This window comes from Orycteropus afer, unplaced genomic scaffold (assembly GCF_000298275.1).
Source record: "Orycteropus afer afer isolate SDZICR_OR568_19922 unplaced genomic scaffold, OryAfe1.0 scaffold00196, whole genome shotgun sequence".
Classification (NCBI taxonomy): domain Eukaryota; kingdom Metazoa; phylum Chordata; class Mammalia; order Tubulidentata; family Orycteropodidae; genus Orycteropus; species Orycteropus afer.
Genome location: NW_006921783.1, coordinates 1,882,549 through 1,899,765, shown reverse-complemented (window position 1 = coordinate 1,899,765; position 17,217 = coordinate 1,882,549). Strand labels below are relative to the sequence as shown.

Genomic DNA, 17,217 nt, shown 5'->3' with positions numbered 1-17,217 from the left:
GGCAATCTTCATACAAAACATTATCATTAAGGTTCCATTAACTACTGTGTTACAGACTCTAATCCCAATTATCTGCTCAATTATACATTCCTCATGCCTGCCATGTCTCTCTAAGTGGAGTACATGCCATTATCCCATTGTCAGGCTTGGCTATGTGACTTGTTTTGGAATGTGAGTACATGTGACATATACCACACCTAGTAGGAGCTGGAATGCTTGCATGTTTAGTGTAACTTCTTACTTGCGTTTTCTGCCATGACATCATCATCTCAGATACAGGCTGCCTTGTTAACCTGAAAGGCGCTCTGGTGGCATAGTACCTAAGGCATTCGACTGCTAACCAGAAGGTTGGCGGTTCAAACCCACCAGCCGTTCCATGGAAGGAAGACTGGGCAATCTACTTCTGTAAAGATTTACCGCCTTGGAACCCCAGAGGGGGGTTGCTATATGTTGGAATCGACTCAATGGCACTGAATTTTGTTAACCTGAGTCCCTAAAAGGGAAGACAGATAAAACACAGCCAATCCGAACAGAGTTAACTTGGACACAGCAGATCAAAGTCTTAAGATCTTGAGCTACAGTTTTTGTGCCTTTTATCAGATAACGCTTTCACCCAATGTTAAAAACCTAAGTAACACAGGTCATCAACTTTCCAGCCTCCAAATATCATTCACTCACAGTTACTTATTCTCTTCTCCCTCTCAACATGGTGAAGCATTTCTCAATGCCAATGCCTTTGAGCTAGAACTAGTGATTAGTTTTGTCTAATGGAATACGAGAAGATGTGACATATACCACACCCCAGTAGAATCATTAAATAAACTTGCATGGCTAGGCTTGGTCTCTATTATTCCTCTACTATTAAACTATAAAGACAGCATGTTCTATGTAGTGGGTACTCCTTTAATCTAGATTGCAAAATGAGAAGACAGTGGAGCCAAGCAACAGCCTTTATGTGAGGTGAGCAGGAAATAATAAACATTCAATGCTGAAAGCTTCCGAGGAATTGGAGATGTTTATTATTCAGCAAATTGTAACTACTACAGGTATCCTTCACTTTTTGAAAGTTTGCTTAATGCCACTATGCATTTGTGAGAGACCTGAATTAGTAATTGTTTTTAGTAATCAAAAGAAATCCAAAGATTTTTTCATTTATGAAAAAAGGTGAAAATTGCAACAACTGTTCAGCATTTTATAGCAAGCCGTTACAGAGGCAGTGAGCACCCTGAGTGGTGTCATCAAGCTCCTTCCCCAGGAACTGCACTCAGCATCTTAGCATCAAGCAGCCATAGCTTTGAACTGTGGCTGTGAACACTATATGTTAATGTTATTTTAGGTTTTATGTGTCATTTGGTATAATTTGGTAGGTTGAGTTTTGGGTCTGGGGATGCTCAAAATTTTTTCCTATAAATTAATGATTATTAGTTCTTTGCTTTTTGCCATTTTGGCTGAAGAAAAGTTTCATAGGAACATTCTATATCTGGATAGCAGGGGAAACCTTTACATACAGTCATGTGATTTCCCCCTTTAAAATTAATACTCAGAATCCATACCAACAAGAACTTCTACTGCAGCTAAAGAATCATCTTCCCAATCCATGTCTTCCTGTTTTTCTTCAGACATCTCCTTCAAACAAGATGAGATAGGATAGAACTGTTTCCATTCACCAATCAATTTTTTTGTAGCTGAATCAGACATCTTGAATGCCTGTCCTGTAAGAGTGCCATTTAGTCCAAATGGGCTTAAGATAACTAGAAATTCAAAACAGACATTAGGTAAAAGATCAAATATTGTTATACCAAGTAAGATTACAGTGAACAGTTTGGCAAGTAATTATGCAACTCTGAAAAGAAATGGGAACTCTTTAATAATCATTCCAGAGAATAACAATGTATTGCACTTCATTATTGTGATAATAAAGTCCAACACTGAGTTCAATATAAAAATTGTTAAAAACTTATCTACCAAAAAAAAACCTCAGATAGACAGAATTTCAACATGAACTGGGAATGTCTGTGTAACCTTTGTTCCTCTTGACCCTCCCATTAAGAAAAAGCAATTTAAGAATAAACAACATACATATACAAATGTACTTATAATGTATTACCTTACATATTTTAAAAAGCAAGTTTAGAATTAAAACCAGAACATACTGCTAGTACTTAGAAACAAAGCAGCAGCAATCTTATAAAATATTCCCTCTAGAATTCAACCGTTTTCACTGTGTAAAAGATATCAGAAGTCTCATGTTAAAAATGGCCGTGTAGCGTGACACACAAGATGACCTTGAAAATATAATCACTTATACATGCAATATGTTACTCAAAATAACTCTCTTAAATGTTACCAGTTATATTCAAGGGTATTTTTAAACAGTATTTGTATCAAAAAACTTCACTGACTTAATACTCTGGAGAGAAGAAAGGAAACTGCATGAAAATTATCATCAGGATAATGACTGAGGGGAAATCCCAGTACGGTCAAAATGTAAAATGACCACCATTAATAAGGGTCTTCTCAAAACACCAAAAAACAAAACAAAACAAAAAAACCACAATCAAATATCTATGTCAATAAAATAATCTACCTTGAAATGGGCTATTAGACTGTTGAGCAAGGGTGATATGCTCTTCACTAAGAAGGTACACAGGTTGATGTTGATTAATTTCCACACTGGTACAAACATTGCTGTCTCCATGCAAGAAAAAGGTGAAAGAGCAGGACAAGTGTTCACTAATAAAGAAGAAAAGGTTGTATTTTAGAGATGATAAATGGCTGAACAGTAAGTTAACTTGCTTTCCTATATTAAGAAGTTATACCACAAAAATGCATATTCTCTTCAACCCAATAATTGTACTTCATCATCTGAAGAAAAAAAAAATCATGGATACAAGCAAAGATGTATGTATATATAAGAAACATTCTTCACAGCACTTTTTATAATAGAAAAAGCTGTAAATAGAGGAACCAGTTAAACAAATTGTGTATAACCACACATATAATTTTACTAACCCCCCAAAAATCAAACAAACCAGACCAAACCCACTGCCAGAGTTGATTCCTACTCACAGAGACCCCCCATTGGGTTTCCAAGTTGGTAAATCTTTACAGAAGTAGATCACCCCACTTTCCTTCTATGGAGTAGCTGGTGGTTTGAACTGCCAACCTTCTGGTTAGTAGTCAAATAGCTTAGACACTGCACCACCAGAGCTCCTTAATTATATACTATAGTCACCAAAATTAGTAAAGGTGAGGGAGTGGATTTAGTGGAAAGGGTAGGCTACCAAAATAGTACCATTTCCTTTTTCTGAAAAGGATTTTCCTCTGGCCAAAAAAAAAAAAAGCCTAAGCGTACAGTAAAATGAAGGATGGCTTAATTTTTATTTTTAATTATTTCTCCTGCTTATATAAGAAAGTAAATGGAAATATATTCTCATTTTAGTGGTCCCTTGCAATGAGTTTTATTAAAGCAATGATGTGTCTTACAAATCGAAAGCATACTAAAATCAAAGATACATGCAAAATAGGATAACTTATAATGTTTATGTATAGCTGGGCAGACAGGGTTGAAAATTATAAATATATTTATATAAATATAAAGTCTGCAAGAAGAAAGCAGATAAATGCAATCAAGCAGCCCAGGAGGGAATGAGATTATATGGAAAGAATAATCAATTTTTCTTATTTCTTCTCCACATATTTAAGAATTCATCTTAAAGAAATAGTTCTTTAAAATGGGACTATTAACTCATTGCCATCAACTTGATCTTTACTCATAGCAACCCTATAGGTCAGGAGTGCCCCATAGGGCTTCCAAGGCTTTAATCTTTATGGGAGTAGACTGCCATATCTTTCTCTTATGGAGTGGCTGGTGAGTGTGAACAATCAACCTTTATTTGGCAGCTGAGAGCTTAATCAATGCACTACCAGGGCTCCATATCTGATCATTAATCAACTCAAAACTTCTTAAGTATATATCTATGTATAAGAATAAATGTAAGTACACTAAAATGATCGTTGGGAGCTCTGGTAGCATAGTGGCTAAGACACTTGCCTGCTCACCAGAAGGCTGGCGGTTCAAACCCACCAGCCACTCCTCGAAAGGAAGGTTGGGCAATCCTACTTCTGTAGTGATACTGCCTCGGAAACCCAAGGAGGGGTCGCTATGAGTCGGGGCCGACTCGACAGCACATAACAACAACAACAACAACAAAATGATCGTTACTCAATTGGCACAACAAAATACATAAAAATCTCGCTCCACAACCCACATTGGTGAGTAGCAACTGGGGTCTTAAAAGCTTTCAAGTACCCATCTAAGATGCAGCTAATGGTCTCCTATGTTGGAAGTGAGGAAGAGTGCAAAAAACCAAGGGCATCTGGAAGCAATCAGCCCTAGGACATGATGGACCCTGAGACCAGAAGAACCAGATGGTACCCGGCTACCAATGCCAACAGCTCTGGAAAGGATCAAAATTGGAGATCCTGAATAGAGTGGGAGGAAAAATGTGGAACGAAATCCAAAACCACAGTAATGACCAGAATTACTGGTCAGATAGAGTCTGATGGGGCCCCCAATACTATGGCCCTGGGATACACTTCAGGCCTGGAATAAAACTCACTCCCAGAAGCTGGCTTTCAGCCCAGTAGTAAATAAGACGTACACGCAGACCATTCAACCCAGAGTAATGCACCCATATACTCTATGGAGATGCAGCTCTTGGAACAATGACCACAGGGCATCAGAGGGGCAACATTTACATGCAGGAAATGCAGGACACACAGCAGTGCATAACTATAAGGGCCATGGGGATGGGCTTACTGGGAAGGAAGGGGAGGAGAGTGGGTTTGGGTTGGGGATGGTAATTGGGGAGTGAAACCAAATGTACATGAAATGTTGAATGCAAAACAAACTCTGCTCTGTATACTTGCACCTAAAGCACAATAAAAATAAATAAATATGACCATTAATCAACTCAAAACTGTGAGTATAAAAGTATATGTACACTTCTTGTATATATGTATAACCTGTCGTGAATTATTTCTGGACAAGACAGGGCAAAATAAAGTGATAGAAGAGTAATGTTATGCTAACACAAGTGGGAAAGGAGGGTAGGAAAGAGGCAAGGAGTAATGCAGAGCCACAAACTTTTTTACATCATATATATATATATATATATATATATATGTATGTATATGTATATGTATATGTGTGTGTGTGTGTGTGTATACATATACACACACACCACCGTTGAGTCAATTCCAATTAATAGTGACCCTTTTAGTAAAGAGTAGAACTGCCCCACTGGATTTCCAAGGCTGAAAATCTATACAGAAGCAGATTGCCCCTCCTTTCTCCCAGCCACTGATAGCAGTTCAAAACTGCCAACCTTTTGGTTAGCAGCCAAATGCTTTAACTACTACAGCATCACAGCTCCGTATCTTATATATATAGTAGGGAGGAGTTAATAATGTCAAAAATTGATAGAACAAAAAATTTGAAATTTAAGTATATTATTTCAAGTTATAAACGTAACCAAAAGAGGACATCAAGCTCAAGTGGCATAACATACTACACAAGAACATTATTCCACATCCCACTTTGGTGAGTTGTGACTGGGATCTTAAAAGCTTGCAAGCAGCCATCTAGATGCAACAATGGGTCTCTCCTTGTCAGAGCAAAGAAGAATGAAGAAAACCAAAAATTCACGGAAACAATTAGTCCAAGGGACTGGTACACCATGCAATCCTCAGCCTATGTGACTATGAAACCAGAAGAACTATGAGACCAGAAGAACATTGCCCGGCTGCCACTGTCAACCACTTGAAGGGGGACCTATGCAGATCCTGCATAGAGTCGGAAAACAATGTGGAACAAAACCCAAAATCATTTAAAAAAAAAAAAAAGGGACCAAGTTTGCTGGTCTGACGGAGCCTGGTAGAACCACTGGGTCTATGGTCCCTAGCTGCCCTTCCAAGTCTGCAACTGAACCCACTTCTGTGGCTTCCAGCCAAACAAAAGACAGGCATATGAGCTGAACATTTATATTAGGTAGATACACTCCTTGGAGAGATCAATCATGGGAGAATAGAAGGGCTGTGTGTGCATAGACAGACAGCTTGGGGGGCAGGAGTGCACAGGAAGGAAGGACATACGGAAGAAGCAACTATGGGGAGGAAGTGCAAAGAGAGCTGCTGCATTGTAGTAAATTGCAGTCAATGTCATGAGACAAAGTGTATATGAACTGCTGAATGGAAAATGTATTTGCTCTGTAAACTTTCACCCAAATCACAATAAAAAAAAAAAAAAAAGAAAAAGAAAAAATAATGTAACTACTGAAAACATACTTTCCGCTTTCAGGGTAGGCAATCAGTAGGTACTAAACTTGTTAAGTCAAGACCTGGAGTTATTTATAAGCAGGTATTATGGTGGTGCTATGGTTAAAGCATTGGGATGCTAACCAAAATGCCAAAAGGTTTGAACCCACCAGCCACTCTGCAGGAGAAAGATGGGGCAGTCTGCTTCCACAAGGCTTTATACTCTTGGAAACCCTATGGGGCAGTTCTACTCTGCCCTATAGTGTTTGCTGCAAGTCAGAATTGACTCAGCGGCTGTGAGTTTGTTTTTTGGGGAGTTCAGAGGTATAAGCATCTCTGGAATTATGGCAGCAGCTAGCCCAAAAAGTAAACAAAAGAGTTTTAATATGCCAGTTCCTTCCAAGTGATAGGACTAAAGTATTTGTTTTGAGCAGGGTCTCCATTTTTTTATTTATAATCCTATTCTTTACTGTAGGAACTCTGGTAGCATAGTGCCTAAAGCACTTGACTGCTAACCAGAAGTCTGGCGGTTCAAAGCCACCAGCCACTCCTCAGAAGGAAGGTTGGGCAATCTACTTCCGTAGTGATACTGCCTTGGAAACTCAAGGAGGGATCGCCATGAGTCGGGTCTGACTCAATGGCACGTAACAACAACAACAATTCTTTACTGAAGGAGCCCTGGTGACACAATGGTCGAACACTTAGCTACTAACCAAAAGGTCAGCAATTCAAACCCATAAGCCTCTCTTCAGTGTGAGAAAAAGACCTGGTGATCTGCTCCAGTAAAGACTACAGCCTAGAAAACCCTGTGGGGAATGTTAGCTCTGTTCTATAGTGTTGCTATGAGTCAGAATTCACTCTACAGCCACAAGACAACAATTCTTTACTATATCTTCCTCCACCCTAATAATTTTTTAAGCTTTTTATTTTGAAATAATTTTAAATTTACAGAAAAGTTTCAGAGAATGTTGCCATATACCCTTCATCCAGTTTTCCCTAATGTTTACATCTTACATAACCACAGTGTATTTGTCCGGTAAGTAATTAACACTGGTATATTACTATTAACTTCAGATTTCATCAGTTTTTCTACTTATGCCTTATTTCTATTCTAGAATCCAATCTAAGAAACCACATTGCATTTTTTGAAAATTTAAATTAAACTTATTCCTCACCTGAGTAAACGCTAATCCTATTGGAACAGCTATTGGTGGAGTAATTAGGAACACTACAGACATCTGTAGAACATTCATGGCACAGTGGTGAAGCACTTGGCTGCTACCTGAAATGTCAGCAGTTCAAACCCACCAGCTCCTCCATGGGAGAAAGATGTGGCAGTCTGATTCCACAAAGATTTACATCCTGGGAAACCCTACGGGCAGTTGTACCCTGTACTATAGGGAAGCTATGAATTGGAATCTACTTGATGGCAACAAGTTTTTTGGTTTTATAAACAGTTGCTTTAGTATAGGATCTAAATCCAAAATATAAGATAAGTCAAGATAAGTTAAGAGACTACTGACCAATAAGCCTTTGAAGACTAGCCATCCAGAAACAGATCGTTTTCATTGCTCATTTTAAGGAATAATGTCCATCTAAATTATCTCTGCTTCCAGCAGTGGCGAATGTCTACCTCTACTATTATTGTACTGCAGACACAGACAAAAGAATCTACCAAACACAAACCTAATTCCAAATACACACACACTCAGAACAACTCTGCACTAAACTTAGCATTATATTCAGACTTATATGAAATCTTAATTTTTTACTAAGCCACCAAATTAAAGCAACAAATATTCTAGGGCATAAATATTTTGGGGGTAGACTCTAGAAAGGCATTTATTTCATTACAGTTACAGTAAGTGATGAAAATGAGTTCAAGACAACCTAAATACTGACACTAAACTTTAATTCCTAGAGAGAAACAATTAATTCAGGCAACATCAAAGAAGTCATTCTGATTTTTCTTTGGTGCCTCATATGAGCCCACTCCCAAAACCTGTTAATTCTCCAACTTGCTATTTTCCTCCTCTTCTTCTAAGATACTTCCCCCTTCTCTTTCACACACTGGCCTCCCCAATGTTCCTTGAACGTATCAGATGTTTCTCTACCTGAAACATTCTAGACATCCACATTTACCTTTTTCAGGTCTTTGCTCAAATACCTTCTGGGAGAAGTCTTCACTGATTTTGAAAAACAAAAAAAAAAAAACCTGCTGCTGCTGAGTCAATTTCTTCACATATTATCCTATTTTCAATTGCCCCACCTCACCAATTTCATTTCACATTTTTTTTTTAATCACCATCTAACATTATGTAAAGGAGCTCTGGTAACGTAGTGCTTAAGGCACTTGACTGCTAATCAGAAGGCTGGTTCAAACACACTAGCCACTCCTCGGAAGGAAGGTTGGGCAATCTACTTCCGTAATGATACTGCCTCAGAAACCCAAGGAGGGGTCGCTATGGGTCAGGTCCGACTGGACAGCAAATAACAACATCATGGAGTTTACTTATTTCTTATAGTCATCCTTCCCAACCCGGAACATAAACTCCAGTGCAGAAAGAATATCTCCTTTGTTCAGTGTCTTATCTCCAGTATATAGACTAGTTCCTCTAGTCCTCTGCACATAGTAGATATAAAGTAAATACTGTCGAGATTTGAACCGCTTAACTTCTACCTAAACATATTCCCTTTCTTATCAAGGTTGTATCCATAAAGTTGTCCAAGCCAGAAATCTCAATCATTATAGTCTTTTTCCCTTTGTTTCCTACTTTCAACCAATCTGCCACCAACTTCCACTCCCCCGATTCTTGACTTTTGGCTTACTTTATGACTTTCTTTGGCCAGCAGAAGCCTGGAAGTGTCTACTCAATTCAGTTTGCTCTCCAGTGCTTCTTTCATCCCATGATAAAATGTCTTGGCTGGCCCACTGGTCTGAGGAGGATGAGAAACATAGGGAGTACACCTCTACTCAACCTGCAGTTTAGAGCACAGCCTAGGTTATAACTGAAGGTTAGGCAGTTGACCTGTGGATGCATGAGTGAGAATACATGACTGCTGTGTTAAGCCACTAACTTTTGAGAATGGCTGATATAGAAAAACTGGTACCAAAAGTGAGGTAGGTGATTCCATAACAGAAACATAAAACATGTGGCAATGGTTTTGGAACCAGCTGGTTGGAAGGTGGCAAGGCCACTAGAAAAGTAGTGAGAAAATCATTAAAGGAAGCTGGAAAAATGGTGACTTGTGTTGTATAGTGAAGAAATACATTATACATCTGTTGCCTGAAATAATATGGAAGGCAGAAAACATAACCTAATGAATTTACAGAGCTGAGAGGCAGATCAAGTCAAAATGCAGAAAACATAAATTAGTAGTTACTAGCTATACTTGATGAACTAAGAGAGAAATTCAGAAAAGAGCTTGCTGGCTTGCTAGCACAACTAGAGAAAATATAGATAGCCCAGAACCACAGAGTTGGAATATGGAACTGTTGCTGCTCAACGAAGCAATAGTTTGCCCACTGTAACACAGCCTCAGGGAAAAGGTCCCATCAAGAGAGTGACTCTAATATTCTTTAAGAACACCAAGCATGATTCTTGACACCAGTTAAAATACAAAGATTTTTCAAAAACTACTTTTAAGCCTCCATACATTTATTTTCTTAAAGAAGTTATCTAACATAAAAAACTCTATACGTAACTACTTTTATTACTGTATGTGGGAATGCCATATTCGTTTCTATCATTTTTAAGGTTAAGTTATAAGGCATTAAATATACAATAACCTCTAAGTAATATTTTCATCTTAAACCACTAATAATTAGTTTCTAAGAGGGCCATACCCAACAAGCAAATCATATGTATTAATGTACAGCAGAAACCAATTTTCAAAGCATTTTTCTTTTTAAGCTACTAAAAGGACGTAAGAGTCTAAAAGCAAAATAAAATGCAAAAAAAGAATGACAAACTGATATTCAAATGGTTAGAAAGAATAAAAATTTTTCAATACTACAAGTCTTTTCTTCCACAGGTTTGTCAGTAAGCTTTAGAAGCATCAAAAATATTTCTTGTTAGAGAGGGCAGATTTTTTTAGAACATTTAGAGGGGAAATACTAATTTAAAAATACTTCTATCAAGGAAAACATTTACTAAAAAGAGATTCAAGCAAGAATACATAGAGAAATCATAATTTGATTAACTTCAGGGATCAAGTAAGTGCTACAGAAATGATTATGAATGCTGTGTGCTTACTCAGTAACTGAATAGCAGATTTTAAAATCTGAATTGCAAATACTAGCAAGAACATTTGCAAGTATAAGCAACAACCTAAACAGTCTAATGTTCTTTATCTTTAAAAGACAAAGAGGCTAGAAGACCTCAATTTTATATCCTCCTATCTACTGTTTCTTTAACCAATAAAATACACTTCTTAAAACAACACAGCTTTCAACTGTTTCATTTCATACATAAATACTAAGAATGGCATTGAATAAAAAATATGCAAAATGAGTTTTTGTGATGATAAAAGAAGAAAATTATGCAGCTAAAAATCTATTTTCCTAAAGAGATTACTATAACTTGGAAATGTTAAAACATATGTTAACATCTCTTAAATCTTTAGAAAACAAATTTAAAATCTGAAATACAAAAAAATCATGGGAGCTATTTTTCAACTTCCACACTAGCTTTTCCATAAAACTCAAACAAGCACTCAACCATTTTAACTTTTAAATCAAAAAGAAAATGTGGCTTTTTGATGTAAAGTGATAAATTTGTGTCCTAGGGGTCTTTGTAAAAACCCAATACTCCAAAGTGCAAAACATGTGATCAATGCTCTCAGCTCCCGCTGTTTATCTGCACTGCCCTACTTACCAGCAGCTCTCAATTCCAGCTGTCTATGATCAAAAAAAAAGCATCACCTCCTATACTGCTAGCACATGTTCCCGATATAGTCTGATCTTCTTGTAACATAAAATGGTTTAAAATAAACCAAGTTTGTGTATGATACAGGTGAAAACACTGAGCAATCTCAATATATTATAAAATTTCCAAAATGTTCATATTAAAGTCAGTATTCCAGTCTGAAAATATTATAGAACAAAGAGAATATTAGGTAATACTGAAACACTGAATTCAAAATGGCTTTTCTTTCAGTGAAAGATGTTATTATTTATAATATCACTTTATCAAATGCAGCACTTACAAAAGTGCATGTTACTGTAAGTAAGGTAGATAACACTCTTACCCTCTAGGAGTTTATACTGCTAACACTCAAAATAAAAACGTATGAGGGAGGCAGAATTTCATAGATGATGAAACCCAAATAGATCATCTTCTGCTGTAGAAAGAAATATTCCAAAAAAACATTCTTTGTCTTTAAAAAAGAAAATTAAAAGGCATGAATATAAAGCCAGCTGTTTTAACAACATAACTCTTGAAAATATATTACAGTACTGCTGTGTGCTGTTGAGTCGATCCCAACTCACAGTGGCCCTACAGGACAGAAAAGAATTGATCCACAGGGTTTCTTAGGCTGTAATCTATACTGAAGCAGATCGTCAGGTCTTTTCTCCTAGCGGCCACTGGTTTTAATCCACTGACCTTTCGGTTAGCAGCCGAGTGCTTTAACCTTGCTCTACCAGTGCTCCTTACACACTGCAGTAGGAGGTGCTATATCTAATCTATTTTCAGCATTTCTGTTACATAGATAAGTATCGTGTTTTACTGGTAAGGAATTCAAGGCACAAAGTTAAATGGCTTGTCTTAAAATCATAAAACCAGGTAAAGGAAATATTGACTTAAAACCCTACTCATTCTAATTCCTAGATTACTTATCCATTAATTCAGCAGTTCCAAATTGGTCTTACATTAATCACCTGGAGATCTTTTAAAATTCCAAAGTCCAGGCCACATTCCCAGACAAATTTAATCAAAACCTTTGGAGACACAGGCACCAATATTTCTTTGAAGCTCCCCAAGTGATTCCCACATCAAGATACATCTGAGAACTACTGCATTACTCTTCATTTCTGAAGCCTTCAGAATAAGTTTAAAATAAAAATTCTTACATTTACAGGTATGATTTCAATATTGGTTTTGTTGTTTTTTTTTTTAATTTTTATTGTGATTTGGGAGAAAGTTTACAGAGCAAATTCATTTCCCACACAGCAGTTCACATACACTTTGTCTCATGACACTGACTACAATTTACCCCAATGCAACACCTCTCTTTCCACTTCCTCCCCATAGTTACCTCTTCCCTATGTCCTTCCCTCCCATGCATTTCTGGCCCCCACCCCCACCCCACTGTCTCTGTGCTTACACAGCCTTCTATTCTCCCATGACTGATCTCTCCAAGGAGTGTATCTACCTAACATATATGTTCAGCTTATATGCCTGTCTTTTGTTTGGCTGGAAGCCACAGGAGTGGGTTCAATTCCAGACCTGAACGGCAGCTGGGGCCACAGTCTTCGTGGTTCCACCAGGCTCTACCAGACCAGCAAACCTAGTCCTTTATTTTTTTTAAACGATTTTGAGTTTTGCTCCACATTGTTCTCCCACTCTATCTAGGATCTCCTATATAGATCCCACTCCAAGTGGCTGAGAGCACTTGGGCACCATCTAGTTCTTCTGGTTTCATAGTCACATAGGCTGAGGATTGCATGGTGTTCCAGTCATGAGGACTAATTGTTTCCATGAATCTTTGGTTTTCTTCATTCTTCTTTGCTCTGGATGAGGAGAGACCCATCATTGCATCTAGATGGCTACTTGCAAGCTTTTAAGATCCCAGTCGCTACTTGCCAAAGTAGGATGTGGAACAGTGCTTTTGTGTAGTATGTCATGCCAACTGAACTTGATGTCCCTGTGACCATGGTCCCAAGCCCACAGGTCCAACTTCTCACTCCCTCTGGGTAGCTGGCTGTGGCCAAGAAGTGACTACAATCTCATCCCTTGTCAACTCTACTATATTCCTGGAAATTCTTACAGAACATACTAATACACTTGTAGAAACACTGTCTCGTCAACCCTATACATGGTCATGGGCATACTACCCCCTGCATAGACATACCTAATCTATCCACCCATATATCAATATTTGCCATCACTGCCAATGCAGTACTACATGTGCAAAAGGGTTCATCTTTGTTGTTTGTACCTCAGTATCAGGTGTTCTTAACATATCTCCATTAAAAGAAAAAAATCGACATTAAAATCTATAAGATAACATCTTATTTGTGGATCTTATGTATGTTTCTGCTCACACAGTGAACATATTACTTACATTATACAGTAAATAATGCTTAGCAAGTAGCAACATTATTCTTGTTTATAACTTCAAGAGATCTGCTAGTGCTCTTTTTTCCTACTGTTTTTAAGTACTGTTTTTACTATTTCCTATTACTTCAAAAAGATGTAGGTAAAACAGATATAATGGGTCCACATTAGTGTCACCTATTTTCCATGCCCTATAATCCAACTTTAACATTTGTTAACTGTATGATCTTGGCCGAGTTACTTAACCTCTCTGTGCTTCAAGTTTGTCTATAAAATGGGGTAGCATTAGGGTTGTTGTGAGAATTCCTTAAGTTAAGCCCTAATTCAGAACACTATCTGGCATATAGTAAAGTAAGCCCATTAAGTGTTGGACTCATTTGTTCTTTTTTAAGTAGGCTAATTCTGCTTAAGGAGCTCTGGTAGCATACTGTCTAAGGCACTTGACTGCTAACTAAAAGGCTGGCGGTTCAAACCCACCAGCCACTCCTCAGAAGGAAGGCTGGGCAATCTACTTCCGTAGTGATTATCACCTCAGAAACCCAAGAAGGGGTCGCTATGAGTTGGGGCCCACTCCACCGCACATAACAACAACAATTCTGCTTAAGCAAAAGGTTTAGTTTTTCTTCCTTTTCAGAAAATGTTCTTTCTTATCATTTATATCAGTAGCTCAAAAAAGCAGATTTGTATGAGTCTATATTAAGAACCAAGGTAAGAAAATGTCTACGAGAAGAAAGGAGGAAGAAGGGAAGGAATTCTTAGCACTTAATTTTTCTTACATATGTTCCTAGAAAGCATGAAAATGTGGAAAATTGACCATATAAATCCCAAAGACTCAAGTACCATAGAGAAATTTCATGGGCCATAAGTACTATGATATCATCACTTAAGATTCTAAAAATATGATGTATAGTTTTGATGACAAACATGAAGTACAGATCAACAAAGAGTGGAAGACGGGAGGGGGAAGCAGCGTCAAGACTGCTTAAGTTAAGATCACCTAACTTGGGCACATAGTGGGTACCCTGACATAATACCTGGGGTTCCCCCTGTTTTTGAGAATCTAGAGTATGCTCATAATTTAACATACAATTTTAGAAGGGTTCCCAGAGCATCTGATAGAAGGTATCTTTCACCAATCAACACTACCAAGTTCAGTGGGGCTAGCCCAAGACGAATGCAGTTAATACAATAGCTGCTAAGCCTATGTGACTTTATGCACTTGAAATATACCTAGTCCAAACTGAGGTGTGTTCTAAGTATAAAATATACACCGGATTTTTGAATATTTACTACAAAAAAATGTAAACTATCTTATTACTACTATTTATGTATTTAATGACGTGTTGAAATGACATTACTTTGGAAACACTGGGTTAAAATAAAATCTAACATTTAAATTACTTTCATCTTTTTCTTAACTTTAATGTACATACTGTAAAATTTAAAATTACTATGTCATTCACATTATATTTCTATTGGACAATGCTACCCTTAAGACAAGAAAAGGGAAATGAGTCCTAGAAACCAAAACAGTGATAGATAGCTCTTAGATTCCCTAGTTCAGGTTTTCAGAGATACTGAGGAACCCAACCAAAGAACATTCTAAAGCTATATACAGCACCTACTAATAATCTCCAAGGAGTTCTGGTGGCAACTCGTTATGAGTTGGAATTGACTTGATAGCAGTGAGGTTTTTTTTTTTTTTTTTTTTAAATACATCTCCAGCAGAGATTTAAATTTCAAGATGCTTATTTTTAATTCATTTTGATTATCAGGAAGATAATGTAAAAGCCACAGGTATAGTAAAAAAAATACCTAAGCTATCGATAGGACTTAAGGAATATTCTTTCATCTCCTGTCCTTAATAAAGAAAAACTTACCAACTTCTTCAAGTGATGCTCCAAAAAGCATTAAAATAAAGGCAAGCATCAAAATACACTGTAAATGTAAAGGCTCTGATCGAATCAACTGTATTCAAAAGAACCTTCTATAATGATGAAAATGTTCTATATTTGTACTGTCCGATACAGTAGCTACCAGCCATATTAGACCTTGAAATATGGCCTGTACAACTAAGGAATTGAATTTTTAATTTTATTTAACGTAATTATATTATAAGGAACCTTGGTGGTGCACTAGTTAAGCACCCGGCTGCTAGCTGAAGGGTCGACAGTTCAAACATACCAGCCACACCATGGGAGAAAGGTGTGGCAGTCTGCTTCTGTAAAGATTTATAGCCCTGAAAACCCTATGGGCAGTTCTATTCTGTTATATAGGGTCACTATGAGTCAGAATCAGTAACAGCAACAAGGTTTTTCATTTGTTATCATTAGAATGTTGTTTCATTCTTTCAGTCCCTGAGAACTGTTAAATAGACAAGTAATCATATGGAAATGCAGATTATTAGAAGATGAGAATCTTTTTTCTTTTTTTTTAAAAGAGGAAGAAAATAAAAGTAAGAAATATTATCTTCTCCATTGTTCAGGTCAAACCAGTTTCATAGAACAATTTTCTTCTTTCACAACACTTATTTTTTAAGAATGTTTATAACATTTTAACAAAAAATAAGTTTATCATTAAATAAAAACTATATGTTTCTGATTCATAAGGGGCTGGTAACTCAAATTTAAAGTCCAGTCTTAATCCACTTTCCCTCCATCATTCCACTCAATTAAATGGAAAGAAGTCCCAAACTACAGAAGATGAGAAACTTAGCTGCTAGATTTTTCCTACTTGCTTTTCTAAAGGGAAGGAAGGGGACAGGGAAGTTCCTATAGGGGGAAAAAAGATTTCAGGGCAGCTGTTATCTTTCCTGGATAAAGTCAAATACCACAAACTATGCTTCAAAACATAATAAAAAAAGCTTCACTAATAAAACAAATTTTAATTTAGCTCCCCTCCTAAATGGACGACCAAGGAAAAACATTAGTGTTCAGTTACATGATTAAAGAAACTTCTGGATTCATGGAAATCTCCAACATGAAAAGTTTTATTTTCAATTAATACCAGCTCCATTAAAAGTATTTCTTTTATAAAGAGAAATAAAGATACTTTCAGGACTTTGCATGGCTGATTAAACACATTCACTTACCCTCTACTGCCTCATGAAACTCCCTCTACATAGACAGTAAAGGGCACAAGGAAGAAGAAGAGAATGATAGAAGTAACAGGAGCAGAAGACAAGAAAAGGCCGTAATTTGGGGAGGTAGCTAGAAAAGATAAAGACAGTAACTGACTCAATGAAAGCCAAGGAGAAGAAACCAGGATGCAAACTGAGTCACATCACAGAATCCCAGAAAGGCTTAGAAACTAAAGGCACTTGAAGGTGCAGAGGTGGATTTTAAAACAGAAAGAATAAAAGTTTAAGTAAGTTAGACTCCTGAATCCACTCTCCCATCCTGGTAGAAAGGTTATTTTATCTCCCGTATCAATAAAAAACTAGAGGTTTACTTTCTAAACTGGTTGAACCAGAGGTTCTCAGGCTTCAGAGATACTAGGTACCTCCCTTCCTCCCCACCCCATGTAATATACATATAAAATTATGTATCATTGTGGTGTAGTAAATTACTTAGTGTGGCTTTTCTACCCATAAGTCTTTGTAAACTCCAAGGTGGGATTT

General features: G+C 37.1%; 1 protein-coding gene across 1 annotated transcript in view; it reads right to left on the bottom strand.

Moving 5' to 3' along the window:
- MED13 (mediator complex subunit 13) overlaps positions 1–17,217 on the bottom strand; it is a 132,645-nt gene that overhangs the window by 82,083 nt on the left and 33,345 nt on the right. Inside the window, exons 4-5 of the mRNA XM_007947872.2 lie at positions 2,588–2,733; positions 1,554–1,751 (exon numbers count right to left, since the gene is read on the bottom strand). Coding sequence (XP_007946063.1) covers positions 1,554–1,751; positions 2,588–2,733 — 344 coding nt within the window. The remainder of the gene's footprint in view (positions 1–1,553; positions 1,752–2,587; positions 2,734–17,217) is intronic.